A 26,411-nucleotide genomic window follows, 5' to 3' on the forward strand; every position below is an offset into this window, starting at 1 on the left:
GAAAATGAAGTTAACTTGTCCCAGATTATCGGCATCTTTAGATCCAAAATCATAATCCCAGGCTTCTCAGAATCCCTAATCAAATGCATCCTCTCAGGTACAAAGAGAACATGTTCATAAAGACATTTTTTTAAAGTTTATTTATTTGTTTAAGTAATCTCCACGCCCAATGTGGAGCTTGAACTCATGACCCTGAGATGAAGAATTGCAACATAAAACATCTTGGAAAGAGGATTTTGGATCTAAGTGGCCTGGTCAAGACTAATTAGCATGGACACCGGAGAGGTCAAATTTGGCACACAAACGGAGCATCTACAAAACAGTTCATGAGTGCGTTGGTGCAGACTTACAGTACCTAACACTGCTGTCTATAGCATTGCCCATATTCTTTAAGACCTCAGTTCTTGGGGTAATGGAAGCAGGCCCTCTAAAAATGGGGCATGTGCAAAGGACAGAGCCGTCTAACTCTGGCGAGTGAGAAACTAAACAATCAGGCTTCAAAGAGATTACTCAATATTAGGAGACAGTATCTGTTCTTTCCAGCATACTCATTGGCTGCTCTTATCCCCTGGTTTGCAAGAGTGTGATGATGGGATTGTAATAGCAAAATTAACCTGAATTCTCATGATGGTAGCAAGTAAGCCAGTTCTGGTCCGTCAAATTCAACAATATACTACTCCTGGAAGGACAGGAGTCAGTAAATAGTCTTCCCTGCTATGCACTGGCTTGATGGTGCCCGAGGTGAAAGGGGGTGAAACTAGGGGAATAATTCCATCATCCAGGACCAAGAGTTCCTCTTATTATGTGGAAATAGACATGATTCAGCTTTCAGTCTCCCCACAGAGTAGAGAACAGGCTAACGGTACATGAAATAGCTTAGACTTTTCCTTTTGCGAGTGTGGGCTTTTGGAAAATTGCTCTTTCTGTGATGTTAGTCCAGGTCCTCCAAGAAGCAGATGCCAAGATGTGATGAAACATGCAAGGATTTTATCAGGAGACACGCCTGTGAGAAAGGAAATAAGGTGGGAGTTTTTAAAGCTGGCGAGAGCCCAAGATGCAAGACTACCCCACGGGAAGGAGAGGGGAATGGTCAGTGGAAGCATGATGCCGCCCTGCAGTTTAAGGAAAATTCAGCAAAGTCCTCGGGGAATCTCGAGCCAATGTCAGCTGAAGAAGAGTCCTATACCTTCCAGGGATGGTCTGCTAGAGGGTCCACACACACTCAGTGCCAGGGAGCAGCACCTGGGAGGCATGTGTTGAGGCAGTTAGGACCTCAGCCAATTGTTCCCTGTAGCAAAGGTTCACAAGGCATGTCCTCATGGCCACTACATGAGGCATAAGAGAATGTTCCCATGGACACTTAAAAGTGTCAATTTGTAAAAATATGATGACCGAGTGTGTGGAAAAATACATAGGACAGGGGCTCCTGGCTGGTTCAGTCGGTGGAGCATCTGACTCTTGATCCCAGGGTCGCGAGTTCAAGCACCACAATGGGCATGGAGCCTACTTAAAAAAAAAAAAAAAAAAGATACATAGCACAAATGACTATCAATCTAGGTAAGGCCATAGCCTCTAGTCCATACTGGATTTTCATTGCTAAGAAAGCTTCATGGTAGGGGTGCCTGGGTGGCTCAGTCGGTTGAGCGGCCGACTTTGGCTCAGGTCATGATCTCTCCATCCATGAGTTCGAGCCCCGCGTCGGGCTCTGTGCTGACAGCTCAGAGCCTGGAGCCTGTTTCAGATTCTGTGTCTCCCTCTCTCTAACCCTCCCCTGTTCATGCTCTGTCTCTCCCTGTCTCAACAATAAATAAAACGTTAAAAAAAATTAAAAAAAAAGAAATTAAAAAAAGAAAGCTTCATGGTATAGAATTATTGACCTGTCTCATGCAGTTCTATTGGATATTCCTCAAATAATGTATTTTCCTTAATAACACACTTTAACTTGGCAGACTGTGTTTTGGATCCAGGCATGTCTTCAGTGTGGGTGATTTCATACATTAAAGAGAAAATAATGGGGCGCCTGGCTGGCACAGTCAGTGAAGCATCCGAGTCTTGATCTCGGCTGAGGTCATGGTCTCACCGTTTGTGAGTTCGAGCTCCGCATCGGGCTCTGCACTGATATTGCACAGTCTGCTTGGGATTCTGTCTCTACTTCTCTCTGACCCTCCCCCACTTGTGCTCTCTCTCTCTCTCTCTGTCAAAATAAATAAACTTTGAAAAAAGTTTCTTAAAAAAAAGAGAGAAAATAGATAAAGTAGAATCTCTGTTTATCCCAGTTAAGCTCCATTTTTGCCCTCTAATTCCAGGAAAGATTGAGAGTACTGGGGCTATGAATGGTGAGAAGGAGGAACATAGTTGTTGTTGTTTTTTTTTTAAGTTTACTTATTTATTTGCCCTCACCCTACTTTCAAAGTTTTTTTTTTAATGTTTATTTAGTTTTGAGACAGAGAGAGACAGAGCATGAATGGGGGAGGGGCAGAGAGAGAGGGAGACACAGAATCAGAAGCAGGCTCCAGGCTCTGAGCCATCAGCCCAGAGCCTGATGCGGGGCTTGCACTCACAAACCGTGAGATCGTGACCTGAGCTGAAGTCGGACGCTCAACCGACTGAGCCACCCAGGCGCCCCACCCTCACCCTACTTTCATTGCCAGTCACAAGCAGTAGGTCCCCAGGTTACCCACAACTTCTGTCCAATTTGGCTACAAACTAGAAGTTCCCACAACTTCCTCCTCCGGTTTGTTTAGTTTGTTAGAACAGCTCACAGAATTCAGGGAAGCACTTCCTTACATTTACCAGTTTATTAAAAAAATATGATAGGGGCACCTGGGTAGCTCAGTTGGTTGAGTGTCTGACATCAGCTCAGGTCATGATCTCGTGGTTCTTGAGTCTGAGCCTCATACCGGGCTTGCTGCCATTAGCGTGGAGCCCACTTCCGATCCTCTGTCCCCCTCTCTCAGCCCTTCCCCTACTGGCACTCTCTCTCTCAAAAGTAAATAAAACATTTAAATATATATACGATAAAGGATACAGATAAATAGCCAGATGAAGAGGTAGATACACAGGGTGAGGTCTGGGAGGGTCCAGAGCACAGAAGCTTCTGTCCCCATGGAGTTGGGATATGTCACAATGCTGCTGGTGTGGATGTATTCACCAATTTGGAAGCTCCCAAATCCATACTATTGGGGTTTTATGGGGGCTTCCTCACACAGGTATGATCAATTATTAACTCCATTTCTAGGCCCTCTGCCCTCTCTGGAGAAGTGAGGGGCAGGACTGAAAATTCCAAGCTTCTCATCATGGCCTTGGTCTTCCTGGTGACTGTGGCCCATCCAGGAGGCACCTAAGAACCCACCCAGAGTCACCTCAGTAGATCAAAAGATGCTCCCAGTACTTTTACCATTAGGAATTTATAGGGGTTTAAAAAAAATTTTTTTTTAGGTTTATTTTGAGAGAGACAGAGTGTGCGAGCAGGGGAGGGGCAGAGACAGAGGGAGAGAGAGAATCCCACCCAGGCTCTATGCTGTCAGTGTAGAGCCCAACGTGGGGCTTGAATCCATGAACCATGAGATCATGACCTGAGCCAAAATCAAGAGTCACATGTTTAACCGACTGAACCACCCGGGGCCCCCAGGAATCTACAAGGGTTTTAAAAGTCCTGTGTCAGGGATGAGGTCAAAAACAAATATTAGAATAAGAGATGCTCCTGATGCTATGATCACTCAGGGAATTACAGGGGCTTTACAGTGCCAGGTACTGGCGGACACAGACTGATGTATTTTCTGTCACCTCATACCAGGAGGGTCCAGTCTGAGGGATGGGAGAGAGTCTGGATGAGGCTTTTGTCAAAGTTGCACGTAATGAAATGAGATTCTTTCAGATTTCACAAGAGAAATAACATAATGTATATGCCAGCATAGACAGGAAGTGGCTGGCAGGAACCACATAAGGGAGTCAGAACCCCAGAGAACTTGGTTTAAAGCTAGACACAGTGTGTTCTGCCTAGTCCGAGATGAATAAGAATGGAAGCAAAAGGCAGAAACAGGGACACAAGTCCTACCAATGCAAGAGACAAGCAGGAAAACTGAGGTCCCAAGGCTCATCCAAGGACCTAATGGAGGAGGAGAACTAGGATATAAACATCCCTAAGTTAATTTACAATGTTAGCATGATACCAGTATAAGTAGTTTTTTTTCCCTGCAGCTGTATTTATGAATTCTAGAACTCATGTAAAAAAATAAATAAGCAGGGTCACCTGGGTGGCTCAGTTGGTTAAGCATCCTACTCTTGATTTTGACTCAGGTCATGATCTCAGGCTCAAGTCATGATCTCAAGGATCATGAGTTTGATCCTGCATCAGGATCTGCTCTGTCAGTGCGGAGCCTCCTTGGGATTCTCTCTCCCTCTCTCTGCCCCTCCCCCGCTTGCATGTGTTCATTATGCTCTCTCTCAAAATAAATAAATAAACTTAAAAAAAAAAAAAGAAGTACAAGGGGAGAACAATGAGGAGGGGAAGGATGAGGAGGGTGTGGAGAGGAAGAAGAAGAAACCAAAATCATAGTGAATTCATTTTTAATTTGGGAATAGAGAAATATTTCTAATTATGTCTCAAAATCCAAAATACAATGTCTATACACCAAGAGGAAAATATTCACGTACAATCATAGTTCAGTCACAAAATTCAAATGAAACTGTAAGAAGAAATGCAGTGGAATAAATTTAAAGACTGAATTGGCTTTATTGAATGATTCATGAATCAGGTAGCATCCCATCCAGCACTAGAATGGAACTCCAGAGGGCTACAGAAGGAAAGGTTTGTGTTTTTATTTATTTTACTTTTTTTAACATTTATTTATTTTTGAGAGACAGAGAGAAAGCAGGGGAGGGTCAGAGAGAGAAGGAGACAGAGAATCCGAAGCAGACTCCAGGCTCTGAGCTGTCAGCACAGAGCCCGACGCAGGGCTCAAACTCATGGACCGCAAGATCATGACCTGAGTTGAAGTGAGGCACTTAACTGACTGAGCCACCCAGAAGCCCCCAGCAGGAAAGGTTTTTTAAAAAGGCAGAGAGAGTGTACAACAAGGAAGTCATAGATAGAAAAATAAATCATCTGGCAAGGTAACCTTCCTTTGGGGGACAGTAGAGCCATTAGGAGCATTGCCTCAGTGGTGCTGACCAAAAAATTCCGGACTGACCAGTTAGGATTACATACCTAGGGAAGGTCGAAACTGTAACCATGTCAGGTATTAAATCTTGGCATGGTGTGATGGGTTTGAGATAGGGAAACTGAAGGACTCCATAGAAATATGGTTTTTTGCTCCTTTTTCTGCTTCTATTCTTATTAGGACCTGTGCCCCCACCCCACTCCACACATGTCTAAGAATGTCCTCCTTGGATTTTTAAAATTTTATTTATTTATTTATTTATTTATTTATTTATTTATTTATTTATGTCTTTATTTATTTATTTATTTATTTATTTATTTATGAGGGGGTGGGGCAAGGGGCAGAGAGAGGGAGAGAGAGAATCCCAAGCAGGCTTTGCGCTGTTAGCACACAGCCAGGACTCAGGGCTCGATCCTGCCAACCGTGAGATCATGACCTGAGCTGAAATCAAGTCAGACGTTCAACCCACCGAGCCACCCAGGTGCCCCTAGATTGTCCTCCTTGTAAGAGACAAGGAATTAATGAATTTATTTAACATCTAAGCAAAGATCAGGTGAGAATGACCAGAGGAAGCCATTGTAGTGGCTGCTTTTAGGCAAACGGGCTTGAGTGATGGGGTGTGGAAAGGGCCCACAGTGATTCCCTGGCTGAATAGAGACAGGCCCACTGGGTGACCCAAAATATCCATAGGCCCTAACTGACCAATGGGTTACTTACAACCAGGCACAGTTACCAAAAAAGGGAAAATTCCATATATCACCATAACTCCTCACCTTCCTGCTTTAAAAACAGCCCCCACCCACTGCCTCATGGCAGACATGACCTGCCTGCTGCTCCCTTGCGGTGTGTTCCATAAACTTCTATTGCCTTTGTTCTGCCTCAGGTGAATTCTTTCACCACCTGTACCATTGGCTTCCACCTGATCTTCGCCCCACATTTGGAGGTCCCCATCTGACCAGATAGATACCTCATTTAGACACCACAGCCATCCTACGTACATTCTGGACCATGGCACTAGACATCTTAATGCCAAGGCCCCTTTGTTCCAAGGAATAACACCTGGGCCCTTGTCTTTGCTCTAACCAGTTCCTGGATACCTGAGGGGACACGTGCACCAGATCCCTGTCCTCAGTAAAAATCCCAGACCCCAAACAAAGACGAGACTCCCTCCTTTTCTTTCTGAGTAGCCCGGACACTATCTATCTCTGCACTGTCTCTACACCTTCTATAAACTCTGCTCTCACTTCCTGCTGGCTCACGCTCGATTTCCATCCTACACGCAGCCAGGTCCTGTGGGACCCCCTCTGGGTCCCCAGACCCAGCCCGTGGGCATCAGGTTTAACTCAAGTGACTCCATTTGGGGCTGTTGTTTCTTTTTAACAATTTAAATACTGAAAATTTTAAGCGCATGTGAAGGAAAATAAATGCATGTTAAAACTATACAGAGTTTCCTCTTCTGGCCATGATGTAGTTAGTAAGAGTGGACTTACTGAATTCATGTAAAAAACTATAAAACTAGAGAGAACAGGAGCACCTACCTGGGTGGCTCAGTTGGTTGAACGTCCAACTTTGGCTCAGGTCATAGTCTGATGGTTCATGAGTTCAAGCCCCATGTTGGGCTCTGTGCTGACTGCATGAAGCCTGCTTGGGATTCTCTGTCCCCCTCTCTTTCCACCCCTCCCCCACTCATGCACCCTCGCTCTCTCTCTCTCTCTCTCTCTCAAAAATAAATAAACATTAAAAAAAAAAAACTAGACAACATATGAAAAATGTTTTCAGACCGGAGACAACAGGCAGTACAGACCTGTGATCCTTGCGAAAAAGGCACCTTTTATGACAGTGCAGGGGAGGAAGAGTCCATACAGACCATAGCAGGTTCTCTAAGATGAGGAGACAGACATTTGAGTTCAAGGAGGCAGAGGCAACTGGGTTTGGGTGGCAGAATCCTAGGAAGCCAGAAGCTACACAGAGAAAATCTCTAGAAATTTCCATAAAGCGTCCTCTTGAGTCTGTTCCTAATAGAATCAATGCCAGGCAAAGAACCAACAGGAAACAGTAAGCTGAATAGTTCTCAGCGTTCACACAGAGCTGGGAGATGTTCACGTTGAAATCTGAGGACTCTGACCTGAGGCATTCAGCAGAACTCCTAGAAGTACAGTAACTAGCCTTAGGGGACATCCAGATTTGCTCAAACTTTCAGGCCAAAGTCACACTCTTTTGGGGGTGACTCATCTTTACAAAGCTTCAAAACAAACCTTGAAAGAATCAAGCTGATCAGAAAATAATTTGAACTGTCTTAAAGGAAAAAAATATATTTTTATTCTTGTAAAATATATATAACATTTAAATTTTTAATCACTTTTAAAAATAAAATTTTTTTTTCCATTTTAAAATTTATTTTATATATATATAGAGAGAGTGAGAGCAGGGGAGAAGGGCAGAGGGAGAGAGAGAATCCCAAGCAGGCTCCACGTTCAGCACAGAGCCTGATGCAGGGCTTGATTCCACGGTCCTGGGCTCATGACCTGAGCTGAAATCAAGAGTCGGGCACTCAACTGACTCAGCCACTCAGGTGCCCCTAGCTTTTCAATCATTTTTAAGTGGCATTAAGTACATTCACATTGTCTGCAACTATCACCACTGTCCTTCTTCCCAAGCTGCAACTCTGTCCCCATTAAACATCAACTCTCCATTTCCCCCTCCCCTCAGCCCTTCTACTATCTGTCTCTATGAGTTTGACTACTCTAGGTACTTCACAAGAGTGGAATCATACAATGTTTGTCTTTGCGTGTCAGGCCTTTTTAACTTAGCATAATGTCCTCAAGGTTTTCCCATGTTGTAGCATTTGTCAGCATTTTCTTCCTATTAAGGCTGAAAAATATTCCATTGTATGGATACACCACAATTGGCTTTTCCACTCCTCTGCCCAGGAAACTTGGCTTGCTTCTGCCTTTTGGCTGTTGTGAATAAGGCTATTATGAACATGGGTGTACAAATATCTGTTTAAACCACTGATTTAATTTCTTTGGGGTATTTACAGAAGATGGATTTCTGGATCATATGGTTCCAATGGTTTTAAAGGAAAACAACAGGGGTGCTGGGTGGCTCAGTCAGTTAGGCATCCAACTTCGTCTCAGGTCATGATATCATGGTTCGTGGGTTCAAGCCCCACATCGGGCTCTGTGCTGACAGCTCAGAGCCTGGAGCCTGCTTTGGATTCTGTGTCTCCCTCTCTCTCTGCCCCGCCCTGGCTCATGCTCTGTCTCTCCCTCTCTCTCTCAAAAATAAACAAACATTTTTTTTAAAAAAAGGAAAACAACAAACTCTGACACTCAATGTAAAATTTATAATGTCTAGCATCCGATAAAAAATTAATAGGTATGTACAGAAGCAGGAAAATGTAATCCAAAACCAGGAAAATAATCAGTCAATAGAAACAGATCCAGAAATGACAGACATTATGGAATTGGGAGACAAGGACTTTAAAATAATTATGAATATCCTCAAAGACTTAAAAGAACATAAATGTAATAACAGAAAAATACAAGGTAATAAAAAGAAAAAGAACTTCTAGAGATAAAAACAACAACAATATGTGCAAGGATCAGTGAGCTTAAAGAATAGCAATAGAAACTACTGCTTGTAAGACCTACAGTTAGTAATCTCGTCACTGTAGTAGTCTCTGTCTCAAGCACTGGGACATTGAAAATTCTTCTGTTCCTTTCCCAGTATTTTAGTATAGTTCTTTGGCCTCCTGATCCATGTAGCTTCAGCTGTCAGTAAATATCCTGAGAGGGGAAACTACTCCTGAATTTGAGTCTTCCAAGTCTCCAATGTCCTTCCGTTAGCACAGCATAATTTTTCAAAAGCTCAACTGGTTTTTCCTGTATGAGATCAGCTGCCCTTTGCCTGGACCAAGCCTTAAATACTTTGAATAATGTTTTAATGTGTAATGTTTGAAATAAACAGTGCCTGGCACATTATAAGCCCTCAAAGAATATTAACTGAATGAATGAATTTCATTGTATTTCCTGATTCTCTTGTCTCTTGGAAGTTCAAACTGCTACAACACTGAGTCAATGAATATGTGTTCATCTAAAGATGTTTAGAATACTGAAGGTTTTTCTCCCTAATGCTTTAGGAACATTTACTGTGGCCAGGCATTGTTATAAGCACCTTACATATATTAACTCATTCAATACAGTAGAGAACAAGCAGAAAGTGGCCCCCCTTTATCTGTATTCCCCCCTTACCTGTGGGGAGATACGTTCTAAGACCCTCAGGTGATGCCTGAAAGGTGTGGATGGTACCAAACCTTATATATACTGTGTTTTTTCCTATACATACATATCTATGATAAAGTTTCACTTGTAAATTAGGTATGGTAAGAGATTAACAACAATAAAATAGGACAATTAGAATAAGTAATAAGAGTCATGTGAATGTGGTCTCTCTAAAAATATCTCATTGTACTGTACTCACCCTTCTTCTTGTGATGATGTGAGATGATAAAATGCTTCTATGATGAGATAAAGTGAGGGGTATTATGTAGGCATTGTGAGGTAGCGTTAGGCTACTATCCACCTTCTCAGGATATGTCAGAAGGATCGTCTGTTTCTAGACCATGATTGACTCAGGGAGCTGAAAATGAGGAGAACAAAACAGAGGATAAGGGGGTACTACTACTCAGAACAACCCTATAAAATTCATGGTACTAATCTCTTCATTTTACATGCATGGAAAGTAACATACAGAGGAGTTATCTAATTTGTCCCTGGTCAAACAACTCGTATGATACTGGTAAAACAAACACCCTGTCCCTCTCTCTCTCTCCCCCCTCTCTCTAATGTTTTGGCCCATGAAAATCAAGACTTAAAGGCAGGATTTCACACAGTACCTCAAAGAGTGTTTTTTTTTTTAAAACTGTTAATTTATTTTTCTTTACTAAACATAGAATCCTATCAAAGATTAGTCCTACTATCAATTACAACTAATTGCCACTGTTAACTAGTCCTATGTTGCTTTGTTTAAATAGCATTCAAGTAACAGAAAAGTAAATTCTGAATAACATAATTTCAGATAAATACCTATCTTCATATTTTTATGTTACAGCAATAACACAGATATGTATAATAATTCATTATATTCAACATACTATGTTATTCGTCTGGTAGGACTGTGTCCAGGGTTGGCTCCCTAAAAAGGTGGTCACTCTAGTGGCGCCTGGGTGGCTCAGACGGTTGCGTGACCGACTTTGTCTCAGGTCATGATCTCACGGTCTGTGGGTTCAAGCCCTGTGTTGGGCTCTGTGCTGACAGCTCGGAGCCAGCTTTGGATTCTGTGTTTCCCTCTTTCTCTGCTCCTCCCCTGCTCGCGCTCTGCCAAAAATAAATATTTTTTTAAAAAACAAATTAAAAGGTGGTCACTCTACATTACACTCACAAGGGGAGCTTTTTAAAAATACACAATTTGAGGGCGCCTCAAAGGCTCAGTTAAGCCTGGGACTCTTGATTTCAGCTCGGGTCACGGTCTCACAGTTTATGGAGCCTGGCATCTGGCTCTGCACTGACAGCATTAAGCCTGCTTGGGATTCTCTCTCCTTCTCTCTCTGCCCTTCCCCCCCCCCCCCAAATAAATGTATAAAACATTTTTTAAAAACCCACGCAATTGCACAAGGGCCCATCTTAACGCATTCTGCTTCAACTGGTGTGGGAGGGGAAGGTCTCGCCGTTAGAGTTTTCAAAGCCTGCGGGTGATTCTTGATAGAGATTCCGAACTGCTTGGCTGGGCGGGAACCGGCCGGGCGGGGCCTGAAAGTCACGTGCCCCAACCGGGACCCTCTGCGGCAGTTGATTGGCTTCGACCAGGGGTGCGTGAGACGGAGGCCCCTTCTCTATTAAACGGACCAGAGAGTTGCGAAGCCTCCGAGCTTCCTAGAAGGTACGCTGGCCGAGAAGCTGAGCTCCCCGCGCAGGAATAAGGGTCGGCGAGTGGCGCGGGTTTCTTCCGCATTCGCGCCCTCAGGTAGGGGGTTAGCGGAGGGGCGGCGACCTGTCACGGGTCCTGCCCCGAACCTGGAGAGGGAAGCCCGGCCATGGGGGCCGCCGCAGGTGGACACTGAGGTCTTCCTGGAGGAGATGGCACCGCGGAGGGTCGGAAGCAGGTCTAGGAAGAGAGGAGCTCGTGTGATGGGACGGGTGGGTGCGGCGGCAGAGCCACGGTGTCCCCGCAACGGAAGGTGACAGGGCTCGAGAGACAGTCCTCACCCCCCGCCTTCGGGGCAGGTCGCAGGGACTTAAGGGAGCGTCTTCCTGAAGATGTCAACTTTTGAATATTTTCCGTGGCGTCGGGTCTTCAACATTAAGGAGGAACAAGTCCGATGAATGAACGGCTGGTTAATAGTGTGGTTCGGTTCGGTTTGGTTTGGTTAGGTTATAGACGAAAAGGAGAAGTGATCGAACGTTTCCAGAGTTCACATTGTTGCGAAGTGGCGTTTTAGATTCTGACTTCCAATGCACGGTAGACGGGATAGTTAGGTAATGAGAGGGTTGAGGTCCCTTCCCCAGTCTTGACGCCATCGGTCAGGACGTTTCTTTGGAGCGCCTCCATGCTTAAAAGACAGAGCAGAGGATCTTCCAAGCAGTGTTTTTAGGGTACGTGAATGGTGCGAGGGATGTTCTTAAAAACGCACTTAGAGAAAGCAGCGTTCACCAGTGGCCAGAGAAGCACAAAAAAAAAAAACAAAAAAAAAAAAACAATGAAAAAATCACCTGGATCCCAGTAACTATTGTTACTACTGTAACAATTGTGGAGGGCCACAATTTGGATGTACCCTAGGCCAACCACCCATGGCTGTGGAATCAAAACTTGAACTGCCCTAATTTCCCCAAAGTGCAGACTCTCCTGCAGAACTTAAGCTTTCTTCATGTCATGGTGACTTGTAGCTTCCTAGCCCATCAGCTGCAGACCAGTCAACTTGTACAGTGCTTCTATTCTAAAATAGGGTTGTAAGTTTCTAGTAAACGATAGAAAACAAAGCTACTTCCTCATCTCCTGTGTAGGGGGCAGAAAAATAACTGTCTTTCTCAGTTCTTAGCTGAGACTCCTGCAATAAAAGATTAAGAAACAGACAAGTCTATTTACATGTATACTTCATGTATGTGTGGGAAATACCCACGGAAAAATGAGTAACTCCTGGGGTGGCTTAGAATTCAGGCCTAAATACCATCTTTTTTTTTTTTTTTTTAAGTTTATTTATTTTTGAGAGAGAGAGGGAGACAGAGAATCCCAAGTAGGCTCCTCACTGTCAGCGCAGAGCTGGACATGGGGCTCGAACTCACTAAACCGTGAGATCATGACCTGAGCCGAAATCGAGTCTGACGCTTAACTGGCGGAGCCACCCAGGCACCCCTAAATACCATCTTAATAGGGAAAGGGGAGAGAGGATGTAGGCCTCTTAGAGGAGAGTAAATGCTTTTTAGGAAAGATGAACGGGCCCGTAGAAGAATAGACAGAAGTTTCAATAGTTTATGACAAAGTTTGTCTGGGTGTTGTGTCAACGTCTAGTCTCCTCTCCTGTGACACAAATCTATCTTCCCTGGTTGGTGAAACGCCCTGGGAGGGGAATTTATAACACTTGAGTTCTTTTTGGAGGATCTATCTTTAGGGATACGCAGGGGGTTCAGAGAAGGCCTTTCTCTGCGTTTGCCTCTTTTCAAGTGCCTGAAGCTCGAAATAATCATGGGGCAGCATCTTCTCTCCCCTTCACGTGCTTTCTGAACTGAGCAGTGACTGCCGAGAGCTCTCAGCTTCTTCACGCTTTAGGCTTAGAAGTCTCCTTGTTTGTTTCTCCCTCAAGAAAATATTCATATCAAGTAAAGCTCTCTGAATATCCTTTTGACAGTGATTACCTCTGTGTATATAAAATGTAGCCTGAAATCTCCAACTGCCCTAACGTCATCTTATACTCTCTGAGCTGATTCTGTGTGAGATGCAGAAATAAATGAAGACCGCCCTCCCCACCCACCCCCCAAAATGCGAATGAGCAAAGTCTCTTCATTCAGAGCCTGCCACAGCAAGGGAGGGAGCCACTGTCACGTGTTTAGCAGAGACTCAAGGCAGGCAGGGGAAAGTGGGGTGAAAAAGGGGGAAGTTTGGATGTACCCACTTTGGAGGCTATTGGCTTGGGAAAGCTGGAGGTGGGTTAAGTAAGTAGAAACGGAACATCCTATGTGGTTGGGGAGGGCTTTCTCTGTTGGTAAAAATTGGAAGAAGGAAGTAAAAATTCAGGATAATCTGGCAGTTATTGACCAAATCTGGATGTGGGGCTGATTGCTACACTGGCTGTGGTTTGGGTTCTGGGCTGGTTGCTACAGGTGGTGAGCCAGAGTTCTGTTTTTGTCTATGGTCGTGTCCCTTTGTATATTTAGTCTTTCAGTGAGAACGTATTCTACAGAACATACTCTAGGGAGAAGGGGAGGGCGGGGTCCTTGGATAAAGCTTTGGAAATTGAGCTAACTTCACAAATTCCTGAAAAGACTCTCCTAGCAGCTCCTTTCATGTTATCACCCATTTCGACACCAAACACCGTGACTGGGTATTAGCTGAGGTTTGTTGGCCTCGTTGGACTTCCCTGTCCCAGGGCTGCCTGGTGAGAGAGCTTTAAGTTCTGGCCGTACTCATGATCGTTTTTCTCCTTCAGTCTAGACTGATGGCTGCAATCCTGCCCCATCTCCAAGACCAGGATGTGGAAGCTGTATTCGTGACAGCTGGGTGGAAGGTGAGCTGGGCGGCTCCTCCCCTTCCTTAGGATACTCCCTGTGGCCCTGCAATGGCCTTGACTCCTTTGTTCACGTTGAGCCATCTTTATTAATTTGGGGACTTTTCTTTCTTGGAAGGTATGATGTAAAGAGCTTGAACTGTGGGCTCAGGTTCAAGTCCAGGCTTTGTTTTAGTTGTGTTACCTTCAGCAAGTCACATAAGCTCTCTGGGCCTCAGTTTACTTATCTGTAAATGGGACGATGATAGTTCTTATCACAAGGAGTTGTGAGTATTAAGTGAGACACTTATGAAAATAAGTAAGTAATACTTACCATAGTATCTGGTTATATTTTAAGCACTCTGCAAGCTTTAGCTACTGTTACCATAGTCATTGATTGTTTCTGTCAGTGAGGGATACTGTGTACCTACTGTGTACCAGATACTATCCTTTGTGCTGGGAGATAAACTCTACCTGAAGGAGTTTAAAGTCTTTATGGAAAAGTAGATATGTAAACAGATTCTTGTAATATGGGGATAAATTCTGATCTGCCCGTGTTAAAGGGAACAAGAGCAGCTTAGTTACTGAATTTGTAACATTACGGAGGATGATTATGAAAAGTTGAGTTTAGGGGCATCTGGGTGGCTCAGTCAGTTAAGTGTCCAACTCTTGATTTGGGCTCAGATCATGATCTCATGGTTCCTGAGATCAAGCCCTGTGTCAGGCTCTGCGCTGACAGCTCAGAGCCTGGAGCCTGTTTCCCATTCTGGGTCTCCCTCTCTCTCTGCCCTTCCCCTGCTCATGCTCTGTCTATCTGTCAAAAATAAACATTAAAAAAAATTTTTTTTTAAGCTGAGTTTAGGGGCACCTGGGTGGCTCAGTCAGTTAAGCATCTGGCTCTTGATTTCAGCTCAGGTCATGATCTTATGGTTTGTGAGATCGAGCCCTGCGTCAATCAGGCTCTGTGCTGTCCATGCTGGACATTCATTCTCTCTCTCTCTCTCTCTCTCTCTCTCTCTCTCTCTCTCTCTCTCTCTTCTCTGCCCCTCCCCTGCTGTCACTGTCTCTCTCTCAAAACAAACATTAAAAAAAAAGTGTTGAGTTTAAAGTTAAGGAGACAAGTTAGGATGCCATTGCAACAATTTTGAAAGGACAGTGGGACAAGGAGGGAACAAGGAGTCTGTAGCGCTCTTCTGGCTTCATGGCCAGTGCGCCCTGACTGCCAGAGAGTCTGCGGCGCTCTTCCGTTTCTCCGCTCCTTTGCACAGCCCGTTCTCTCCTTCACAGGCAAACTCACATATTTGCATTTTAAGACTGAACTAAAAACTCTTCTCCGTGAAACCCTCCCTGACTTCCTACATTAGCATCACTCTGCCCTGCGATCCCAGGTGGGCGGACATAGGGAGCAGTTGCAGAGGCTTGATGAGGCTTAAACCGGATGGTGGCTTATGGAGTGACAGGAAGTGAGTGTGTAGTTTTCTTCTGGAAGCTGGTCCGGTAAGGGAAGGAGAGAGAGCCAAAACCAGAGGAGAAGGAAAGCACGGAACATCTTCTTAAAGATAGGCGAGACTTTGGCATTTTTGGTGGCGAAGGGGAAGGAGTTAGCGGAGAAGTAAGTGTTTAAGAAAAACATTCCTGTGTCTCTCTGCTTTCTCCTTTCATGCTTTCACTTCACTTCTGACATCAGACATGCTGGTGCTTTCCCGCACACATCGGGCACTTCCTTGACACCAGCCAGGTGCCCTGCAGTTAAGCTCAGTTTTGATGCTCTCTTCAAGGGTTAGCATCGGATGCCACAGGTTAAGGGCTCAGTCCCACAGGACTGCCCCTCCCCCACTTCTGACACCAGCCAATTGCAAGTCCAGGTTGTCACCTGTGCCTTGAGTGACTGACTATGTATTTGGAGGTTCCCATGACTTCCCTCCTTGGGTTTGATTAATTTGCTAGCGTGACTCAGAGAACTTAGGAAAACCGTTTACTTACTAGATTACTGGTTTATTACAGGCTGTAACTCGCGAACAGCCACACAGAGGTGCGTAGGGCAAGGTGTGGGGAAGGGGCACAGAGCTTCTGTGCTGAGTGTGCAGCACTCCTAGCACCAACTCAGGCTCAACAGCCCCAAAGCTCTCTGAACCCCATTCTCCTGGGTTTTTATGGAGACTCATTGTGTGGACTCGATTGATTACGTCATTGGTCTTTGGTGATTGATTGGATTTCCAGCCCCTCTCCCTCCTCTGAATTGGGGTGGAGGGTTCAAACCCTCTAGTCACCTGGTTGGTTCCCCCTGGCAACCAGCCTCCCAGACTTGGGGCCTTTCCAAAGCTCACCTCTTTAACATTAACTCAGGTGTGGTCAAAGGAATTTGTTGTAAGGTGACATGCCTTTGTGGCTCTGGAGCTATTTCAGAAACCAAGGGCAAAAGACCAACTATTAAGAGATGCTCCTTTGCTCTTATCCCTTAAGAATTCCAGCGGTTTTAGGAGCTCTGTGCCAGAAATGATGAAGATTAAATCTATATTTCTTATTATAAGTCATGGTATGGTAGGGGAGAAGAGGGTAAGGATATAGAAAAGGCAGAGTGCTGTTATTGGATTAAGACCCTGGAGGAGACACGAGGGAATGGAAGCAGAGGTGGAGGCAGAGGGGCAGCGGTTGCTAGAAGAGCCTCTTCTGCTGAGGTGGGGAGGGGGAGGAGTGAGAACACAGGTAATGCTTGGTGGGAGTGTGAGAGGGGTTAGGGAGCCTGTGCCCCGTGGGCTCTTTCCTGGGACATAATGGGCAATGCCTTCCCGAAGGGAGTAGTGGGGGTGAGTCACATGTCCTCCTAGCCCCCTCCGAGTACCTCCCACTGGATAGTTACCATGTTGACTTCCATCTTTCCCCACTGGACAGTTCACTCCCTGAGCAGGGACAAAGGCTGCTACAGAGTCAGACAGATTGTGCATGTAGCAACCCCCCATTCACACAGCTGTGATGTGAACTGTGTTCTGCAGGATTGAACAGTGCACAGCCTGAACAGCTATATCCTGTGGCCTCAGTAGGAACCTTTATTGCTGGCCTACAGCTTGAAGGCTAGCAACTTACTGGTGCCCAATAAATGTTTCTTGAAAGAAAGAGAGTGGTAAAGGTATAGAAAACCCTGAGAAGGAACATGAGAGAGCAAGAGTTTGGGGCAACATTAAAGGCCTGACTCTCAAACTGAGTGTATAGAGATAACTTGGTGGGAGATGAAGCCATTTTATTCCTACCTGTTAGCCTTCATGTAGAGCAGAGAATGTCAGCTGAGGAGACTTGCAGGGCAGCTGTGGTAAAAGGAGGGACATTTGGGATGGGTAGTGAGTGGGAACTTGAAACCATAGTCCTGGAAATCAGGCTTGGTAGGGAGGAAAGAAGGGTCATGCAATTTGGGAGATTCTGGTGTCTGTTTCCTGAGGGTGTGGGGGTGAGTATTTCCTTTTCCTGATCACCCTTTTCATGCACAGATTGCCTCTGATGCTACTCAGTTTGTCCTAATAGAGGGGAGTGTGGTGGGCAGACACTAGGCCTCTGCTCCAAGAGCTCCCGTGGTGGGAGGCACCTTCTGTTCTCAGCCCACATGAGTTGAACATAGTTGCAAATGGAAACTTCTACAAAACTTCTACCCCGTAGTACATTGTACCAACGGTCTCTGTTTGCCCCCCTCTGATATATGTTCCACCCTCCCCCACTTTGGTCTGGGCCCTGGGAGGCTGACCTTCACACACCATCGATGGGTTCTCTTGCCCTCTGGCTTCCAGCTGGCTTTTGGCAATGGGATGGAAGGGGTCAGGGGACCAGAAACCTGGAAGAAAGTGGTGTCGGGTTTTATTCCCACAGCCCCATGCGTGTTGGGCTGTGGGATGAGAGTGGCCGCAGAGCTCCAGTCTTCTAACAACTTTCTGGATTCCAGTAACCCCTCTCCTTCCGTCTTCCCCTTCAGACATATGGGTGATTGTTCCCCATGAGAGCCAGCCTGGCATGCTTCTGCATGCCTTGTTGGCTTCCATGAAGCCTGTCCCTTCCTTTGCAAATTGTCTGCATGCCAACCTATCCTCAGTGACCTCATTTGAATGTGCCATCTCTTTCCCAAGGGAATCTGGGACAGAAATATATTATTTGTTAAAGGTGCTGGTATATGGAGCAGGGTCAGCAAACTGACCTGGACCCGGTAGTCAAGTTTCACTGGAACACAGCTCTGCCCATTCACTTACCTGTTGTCTCTGGCTGCTTTTGTGTGACAGCAGCAGAGCTGAATAATTGTAGCAGAGACCAAATCACCTGAAAGCCTAAAATGTTTACCATCTGGCCTTCTACAGAATAAGTTTGTCAGGGTGTCTGGGTGGCTCAGTCCGGTTAGGCGTCCGACCCTTGATTTTGGCTCAGGTCAGGATCTCATGGTTTGTGAGGTTGAGCCCCGCATGGGGCTCCACACTGACAGCATAGGGCCTGCTTGGGAGTCTCTCTCTCTGCCCCTCCCCCACTCACAAATGCACGTTTTCTCTCTCTCTCAAAATAAATAAACTTTAAAAAAGAAAAAGTTTGTCTACGCTATAGTATAGAGGAAAGAATGAGCTTGGCCAAGTCACTTTACCTCCTCAAGCCTCACCTGTAGAATAATGATAGTTCACAAAGTCGTTTTAAGAACTGAGGTTGGGGGCACCTGGGTGGCTCAGTTGGTGAAGTGTCCAACTCTTGATTTCAGCTCAGGGCGTGATCTCACGGTTCATGAGTTCAAGCCCCGTGTCGGGCTCTGTGCTGACAGTGTGGAGCCTGCTTGGGATCCCCTCTGTCTCTCTCTTTCTCTCTCCCTTTCTTGCTCGCTCTCTCTCAAAAATAAATGAACTTAAAAAAAAAAAAAAGAATTGAGGCTATAATTAGTCTCTGTTTTCAGGAGTCGCTGTCATTTGAGGATGTGGCTGTGTACTTCACTAGAGAAGAGTGGGACAAACTTGACTGGGCTCAGAAGGACCTCTACAGAGACGTGATGCTGGAGAATTACAGGAACATGATCTTGCTGGGTAATGAATGACTTGGCTTGAAGATTTGGCTCCGAGTGTCTACACAAGTGCTCAGCCCCTTATTTGCAATTCTAAAATCAGAAAAGCTTTGCAAACTAGAAGTTTTTTCATAACTCATCTGGCTGTAAGACCCAACCTGAAGTGTTCAGGTGGTAAAACCTGATCTCTTCTACTGGAAGCTGTGTATCATCCTTCTTTTTCCCATGTGGTCATCATATCTATATATTTAGCGTACCAGAAATATCAGCGTGTTTGATTAAGGGTACAGCTCCAACCCCTGTGGGGGGTGGTACATAATAGAAAACATACACACCAAGTCACCTTCCTAAAATCCGGAAAAATTCTGACCTGAAACGCAGCTGGCCTCTACAATGTTTTCAAATAAGGGATTGTGGACAATGAATAGTTGCCTTTTGTTTTAGAGGTCAGAGACGCTTAATCCACTCCCCACCCCGATCCGCATCTTCCTTATCTGTAAGACCCATAGGAGCTGAACGGTTTATGGCTGATTTGGATTCCAAAGGTTAGCTTCTTTTTCTCTCGAAAAGTCTTTTTCTTTCTTCCGTCTGGAAATGGGTTCCTTCTTTGTTTGCAGCATCACTGGGTGTCTAGGAAATGATTCCTAACGGACTTCATTTCTGAACCTCCACTGCTTCCCCACTCACGGACCCTGCCTTTGGCTTATTGCAATGCAGAGTCTCCTCCCATGGGCGTTTTCTCAACAAATCACTTTCTTTCTGGGGTCCAGCTTTGTCGCCCACACTGACACTCTTTCTACAGTCTTGACCACCTCCTGCGGGATTGTCTGCCCACCTCTGGAGTTTTTGATGTTTATTTTCCTTGTAGAAGCATTTACAAGAGCAGACTTGAATACACACAAGGTACAGGAACGGGAGAACATTCAGGGGTAACACTGTTCATATTTTGGAATGTTTCCATCCAGTTTTTCTCTCTCTCTCCTTTTAAAAAATGTAGCTGAACAGAGGTGCCTGAGTGGCTCAGTCGGTTAAGCATCCAACTCTTGGTTTCAGCTCAGGTCATGATCTCACAGTTTGTGAGTTCAAGCCCTGCGTCGTGCTCTGTGCTGACAGCATGGAGCCTGCTTGAGATTCGCTCTCTCTCCCTCTCTCTGCCCCTCCACTACTCGCACCGTGTCTCTGTCACTCTCAAAATAAATAAATAAGCTTTAAAAAATGTGGCTGAACATATTCTGTGTATAATTTTGTAATTCCTTTAAATCTTAACTAATGTTAAGCTTCAACATTTTCCCTATGTTATTAAAAGCCCCCATAAATACAGTAAATGATCATAATGTAATTCTGTTGTATGATCTGTAATGTTTAATCATTTTCCCATTTGGGGATATTTAGTTTGGCTTGTTGTTGTTGTTGTTGACTTGTTTATGGATTTATCATCTACTATACTTAATGTTCTAATGGATGTTTGTGACCATAAATCCTTATATGAATTTCTGACTGTTCCCAAGATCCAGAATATTGGTGTTAAAGGGTATGGGCTCTTAGTCTCTCTGATTATTGAATGGCCTTTCAGTAACAAAGTAGGAAATAAAAATCATCTGCAGGCCTACTGCCCAGAAATTACCCCTGTTAACATGTTGGTTTACTTTTTCCTAGTCTTTTCATATATATTAATACTTAATGTACATATACCCACACATATAGTTTTTAAAAACAAAATTTGGGTCATACTTCATGAGTTTTGCATTCTCCTTTAAGATATCTAGGGAACATTTTCCTATTTTAATATTCTTTGAACACATGGATTTTTAGGATCTAATACTTTTGCCTTCACTGAATTCACGTTACACTGTAGCTGTTCCCATACTGATGTCTACTTTATTTCCAGTTTTGCATGGGTACAACTGTACTGAACATCTCTGGCACATTAATCTTGTCCTGATTGTTCCTTAGGCTGTATCTCTACGATTACCAAATCTAAGGGTGTGAATATTGTTGAGAATTTACTGAATCTTTCAGTAAAGATTGTTGGAGTTTCAGAAAGATTGTGCCAAATTCTCTTCTCACCAGCCCTTTCGATTGTTGCTCTTATCTTTGCCACTGTAGACTCAAGGGGGTTAAGGTGAGCGCTGGGACCTCTCTCTGTAACTCACTAACCACATCCCATTTACTTCCCCATGAGTAGGATTTCAGTTTCCCAAACCTGAGGTGATCTGCCTGCTGGAGCAGTGGGAAGAGCCATGGATCCTGGATCTACCAAGAACTGGGACTAGGAAGGCTTCCAGTAGTGCTTGCCCAGGTGGGTGAGGAGAGGACCCAGTCCAAGTGGAAAAATCAGGAAGGGGCAGGAAAGCACCTTAGTGAAGCCCCTCGTGTGCCCCCCAGATCCTGAGCCACATGTTCAACATCCATTATCCCACTTATTCATCCCTGCTGCCCTCTGAAGGTAGTACGTAAGTGTGGCCATTAGACCCATTTTCCAGATGAAGAATCAAAGATTCAGATGTCACACAGATTGATTTATAGTTTTAAAAACTATATCAATCTGTCAAACAGATTGATAGTTGAGGTTCGATTTCAAGCCTGCAAAGCTCATGCTCGTTCTACTGCGGTAGAGTGTTTCTCTGAACTCTTTTTCCAAATCAGATACTTCTTTCTTCTATGCTCGTTACTTATCCTTCCCCTTTGTTTTCCTCTCATTCCTTTGCCTTCATCCTGTTTGTCATATTCCCACGGTGTTTCTCAACATACCTACTTTTTCCTACTTACTATGTCCCGATTGCTGCTTCTACCGTTTTTTCACATTCCTGTGTTCCAGAGTTTCTCAGCCTCTGCTCTATTGACATTTGGGGCTAGATAATTCTTTTTTTTTTTTTTTTTTTTTTTAGTTTTTAAAAATGTTTATTTGAGAGAGAGAGAGAGAGAGAGAGAGAGCGTGAGTGAGGGAGGGGCAGAGAGGGAGGGAGACACAGAATCCGAAGCAGGCACCAGGCTCTGAGCTGTCAACACAGAGCCCGAAGTGGGGCTTGAACCCACAGACCACGAGATCATGACCTGAACCGAAGTCAGACACTTAACCAACTGAGCCACCCAGGCGCCCCAGGCTGGATAATTCTTTGTTGTGGAGGAGCTGTCCTGTGCGTTGTCAGGTGTTGAGCCATATTAGCCTCTACCCATTAGGTTTTAGTAGCACCATCCCAGTTGGGACAACCGGAAATGTCTCCAGACATTGTCCAGTGCCCCCCAAGAGGCAAAATCACCTCTGATCAAGAACCTCTATTCTATTCCATTGGCCTTTGTACCTACTTCCCTCTGGTTCCTTTTCTCTTGTGTCTTATGCTCTCCGTTTTTAAAGAGTTGTTTCTCTCAGAATTATTAAAAAAATACTAACCTAGAAAGTATAAGATGTCACCTCTCCTGTATTTATGTGACTTCACTGAGTACCGAGAGTAAGTTTTATTTTTCCAATAGTAGTGATGTATTTACTCAGTTCTCACTTCTCTGACACACACTTGTGCATTTTTCAGTCGTTCAGTTGATTTTGAGAACTCTTTCTGGTGTCAAAGCCGAGAGTCCTGTGGAAATCAAAATTTGGGTCTCTTTAGCAGGACAATATAACTAAGCAAGCACTTCATTTCACTTGAGTGTCTTCCACACACACAGGTGGCTTCTTTTTTTTTCCTTCTGTGATGTGGGGGGCAGGTCATTTCTATGTTTTCTTTTTATTTGGTTAGGTTCTGAAGCCAGATGGAAGATGAAAAAGCCAACTCCAGGGCAGAAGATCTTTAAAGACTTAGAGTCGTGTAAGACATCTGCAGTAAAGCAGCAAACAGCCAAGGGACCTTCAGAAAAGTTACGTAAATGTAACGAATTGGTGGACATTTACAGACTTGCCTTTCCCACTATTGGTGATGAATGCAGTAAGAACTTCCTTCAAAACCTTCACCTTATTCAAGATCAGAATGCTCAAACAGGGAGGAGGCGTGGCCAGTGTGATGAGTATGGAAAGCCTTTCAGTCAGAGATCACTGTTTTTGCAGCATAAGCAAATCCCTCCAAACGCAAAATCTTACAAATGCAGTGAATGTGGGAGAGTCTTCAGACGTCAGGCAAATTTTGTTCGACATCATAGAATTCACACATCAGAGGACCCCTTTGAATGCGACATATGTGGGCAAGCCTTCAAACAGAAGTCCACTCTTGCTGTCCATAAACAGTGTCACCTGCAGAAAAAGCCATATAAATGTCATGACTGTGGAAAATGTTTCCGTCAGATGGCATATCTTATTGAACATAAGCGGATCCATACCAAAGAAAAACCCTATAAATGTAGTGAGTGTGAAAGAACGTTTAGTCAGAATTCAACCCTTATTCGACATCAGCTAATCCATAGTGGAGAAAAACCCCATAAATGTGTCGAGTGTGGAAAAGCCTTTGGTCGTCATTCGACTCTTATGAGCCATCAACAGATTCACACTAAACAGAACACTCATAAATGCAGTGAATGCGGGGAATGCTTCAGTCGGAATGTAGACCTCATTCAGCATCAAAGAACCCATACCAAGGAGGAATTCTTTGAATGTAGAGAATGTGGAAAAACTTTTAGTTTTAAGGCAAATCTTCATCGCCATGAGGTCATTCATACTGGAGAGAGACCTTACAGATGTGACAAATGTGGAAAATCTTTTATCTGGCGCACAAGCTTTATTAAGCATCAGGGTACTCACAGAGAACAGGTATCTGTGTGATACTAACTAGAAAAAGACCATTTAAAGACCAGAACTGGGACACCTGGCTGGCTGTTGGTGGAGCCTATAACTCTTGATCTCAGGGTTGTGAGTTTGAGTCCCACGTTGGGTGTAGAGATTACTTAAAATCTTAAAAAAAATAAAATAAATAAATACCAGAACTTACCACTAGTGTAGTTATGTGTAATTACATTGTTTTAAGAAAATTACTAACCGGAACTGAAATGGTTTTGCTTTGGGGACCCTCTTTCTGCAGCTAACCTTCTTGCTATAGTTAAGAATTACTTAATAGAGGGGCGCCTGGGTGGCTCCGTCGGTTGAGTGACCGACTTCGGCTCAGGTCAGGATCTCACGGTTTGTGAGTTTGAGCTCGGGCTCTGTGCTGACAGCTTGGAGCCTGGAGCTGCTTCAGATTCTGTGTCTCCCTCTCTCTCTGCCCCTCCCCCACTCGTGCTCTGTCTTTCTCTGTCTCAGAAATAAATAAGCATTAAAAAAAATACTTTTTGAAAAGAATTACTTAATAGAACATGTAATAGGCTGTTATGTACAGTCTCCCTTGAGTCCCTCCCCCGACCATACTTTCATTCCCTCAAGTCAAGGCAGAAGGGAGGCATAAGAACTATGTGGTTCCCTAGGCTGGAGACCATTTGATGATTATGAACGATTTAAGAATGCTCTTCTTATTTCTCAATAAAACCGGAGGAAAAAAAAGTTTTTAATTTAAAAAAAATGGGTGTAAAGAAATACCTTTCTTGGTCTCATATGGAAAAATTACCTGATATTACATTGACTTTTTAAAAATAAAGTAAGGGGTACTCACCTAAGAATTACTAAAATGTATCCATAAACTAAAATTAGTGTGCCACTAGATTCTACTGAGAGTTCTAAGTCAAGTGTTAACAGAAGCTGTTGGTGCCCTTGCCCCCTGCTTACTCCTTCTGCTGGCCTTCATCTGACTTGCACTGTGTGTCTCTTGGTCTGCAGGCCTTTTTTAAAACCACGAAAAGGCCACTGGTCTGTAGGGTAACTAGCACATTTCGAGAGCAGGCCTCGACTAAAGCTTGATGGGAATTTAACAAATATGATATTCTCCCCTGGGGTGGAATAACTCTGAAGCATGTGTTTTACACAGTTTTCAGTTTTCCCATGGGAGGATTATGCATTCATTTACCTTGGGAGCTCCTTATCAGCTGTCTTCCCCAGCTATAGTCCTTGGGTAGCCATACCCTTTCTCCAGTTATTCCAAGCACATCCTTATGTTCAGGTTATGTAAGTTGAGCTGACCTTACAACTCTTCCCTACAGCTCACCAAGACAAGAACCCCATTTGAAATTCTAGTATCCTAAACAGTATCCTAGGTCTGCATTACAACTTGCTGCTATTTAGACCCTTTCCTATAAATCCCGTCTAGTTTCTTCTTGATTTTGTTTTCTTGCTCCTCCCAATTCCATGACTTCTTACCCAACATATAAAAACAAAGATCACTGAGAAAGGAAGTGGCACCTCAGAAAATTAAGGAATGTTAAGCCTTGCAGGAGGAAAATAATGAAAAGGGATAGATTGTATATTGGGTTCAAAAAGCAGTCATTTTGTAGTGGTCAGCATGAATTGGCTAGAAGAACCTACACAAAATTAAGAAGTTGAGACTTCTGACTGAGGGGGAAATAAGCCAGTGAGAGATAAGACCACTTAAAACAACTTTGGGAGATGGGGACCTATGTAAAAGCGCTTCCCTCCACTGCTAAGTGGAAGCCATATAAATACATACATACATACATACATACATACATACATACATACATACATAGTGATTAGATACATAGGGGCACCTGGCTGGCTCAGTTGGTGGAGCATGCAACTCTTGATCTCGGGGTTTAAGTTTAAGCCCCACGTTGGATGTAGAGATTACTTAAAAATCTTTAAAGCAAACGTCCTGATGGCAGCTCTCAGTTGTATGGATGAGAACTGAACTGGAGGTAAGTAATCTGGTGTGGGGAGACTGTTACAGGCAGGACACTTGGCTCTATGAAGACCTAGATGCATGCCGTAAAGGTTATTCTTGGGCTGTGGCCAACGGCTAAGACATATAGTCTGGCAAGTGGACCTTGGACAATTAAAAATAAAGTGGGGAGCCCAATTATGATAAGCCCTTGGCTTCCCAGAATAATCCAGGGTGGTTCTGAAGGTAACATATTCTAGGCAGACCATCTGAAATGAAAGTGTGGATATGTGGGCATCCAAGATAAGTGGCCATGGAAGCTCCCAAGCCATGCTGTCAAATCATCCCACATTGCATTGTGCCTGCTGGGGCACCGATGGTTGTCAGAGAGTGTTTAGAACCTGCCAGGTTAGCACAGTGGGAAGTGGGCTCATCCCACTGCACGTGCCTGGTAGATTGCCCTGCCCCACGTCCCTTCCTGGAACGCAGATGCCTCACAACCTCTGGTCCCTCACTCTCTGGTGGGGTTAGTGAGAGGGCCCAGCCATGTGCTGCTGCGGTTCCCACCCTGAGCCCCAGGAACTTCCCTTTTAACTCTATGCCACTGCCCTAGAGACCTCCGAGTCCCAAGCAGGGCACAGGACCGTGCAGAACAGAACTTGGAAATGTTTCAAAGACATGCTAAAGCAATAGATTCAAACGACCATATCACTCTCTCTCCTAGCTCCAGTCAGGAATTCTAACACTTTGTTAACAAACATCTGGACTTCCCATTTTGTAGGACAGGAGAT

The 26,411-nt window shown here is 44.4% G+C and overlaps 1 protein-coding gene and 2 long non-coding RNA genes across 9 annotated transcripts in view; 1 reads left to right on the top strand and 2 right to left on the bottom strand.

Moving 5' to 3' along the window:
* Nucleotides 1-11,186, bottom strand: LOC122234554. Of its 2 annotated transcripts, none has more exons than XR_006212337.1 (3): nucleotides 10,826-11,186; nucleotides 9,645-9,803; nucleotides 1-1,003 (listed from the first exon to the last, which is right to left on the bottom strand). It is a non-coding gene; the product is annotated as an uncharacterized LOC122234554 (long non-coding RNA). The 2 variants fall into 2 exon arrangements; XR_006212338.1 differs by lacking the exon at nucleotides 10,826-11,186 and adding an exon at nucleotides 10,318-10,446.
* On the top strand, nucleotides 9,790-23,791 carry ZNF789 (zinc finger protein 789). Of its 6 annotated transcripts, none has more exons than XM_042971284.1 (5): nucleotides 9,790-9,873; nucleotides 13,864-13,941; nucleotides 18,830-18,956; nucleotides 21,120-21,233; nucleotides 22,669-23,791. In XM_042971284.1, exons 1-5 carry the CDS (start codon nucleotides 9,871-9,873, stop codon nucleotides 23,679-23,681), a joined length of 1,335 nt encoding a protein of 444 aa, XP_042827218.1. In that variant the 5' UTR covers nucleotides 9,790-9,870; the 3' UTR covers nucleotides 23,682-23,791. The 6 variants fall into 6 exon arrangements, with proteins under 6 accessions (XP_042827218.1, XP_007081139.1, XP_007081136.1 ...); XM_007081077.3 differs by lacking the exon at nucleotides 9,790-9,873 and adding an exon at nucleotides 11,039-11,102; XM_007081074.3 differs by lacking the exon at nucleotides 9,790-9,873 and adding an exon at nucleotides 11,091-11,186.
* Nucleotides 22,912-26,411, bottom strand: part of LOC107179539 — a 7,848-nt gene continuing 4,348 nt past the window's right edge. Inside the window, exon 3 of the long non-coding RNA XR_001510182.2 lies at nucleotides 22,912-23,156. This is a non-coding gene — a long non-coding RNA (uncharacterized LOC107179539). The remainder of the gene's footprint in view (nucleotides 23,157-26,411) is intronic.

The sequence above is a fragment of the Panthera tigris genome, chromosome E3 (genome assembly GCF_018350195.1).
Source record: "Panthera tigris isolate Pti1 chromosome E3, P.tigris_Pti1_mat1.1, whole genome shotgun sequence".
In the NCBI taxonomy this organism is placed as follows: domain Eukaryota; kingdom Metazoa; phylum Chordata; class Mammalia; order Carnivora; family Felidae; genus Panthera; species Panthera tigris.

Excerpts from the sequence above, each read along its gene's own strand:
- ZNF789 (XM_007081073.3), top strand. The coding sequence starts at position 11,300 with ATGGCACCGCGGAGGGTCGGAAGCAGGTCTAGGAAGAGAGGAGCTCGT. Across the intron at positions 11,360-13,863 it reads GAGCTCGTGTGATGGGACGG|TCTAGACTGATGGCTGCAAT; the intron begins GTGGGTGCGGCG and ends TTTCTCCTTCAG. Across the intron at positions 13,942-18,829 it reads TCGTGACAGCTGGGTGGAAG|GAGTCGCTGTCATTTGAGGA; the intron begins GTGAGCTGGGCG and ends CTCTGTTTTCAG.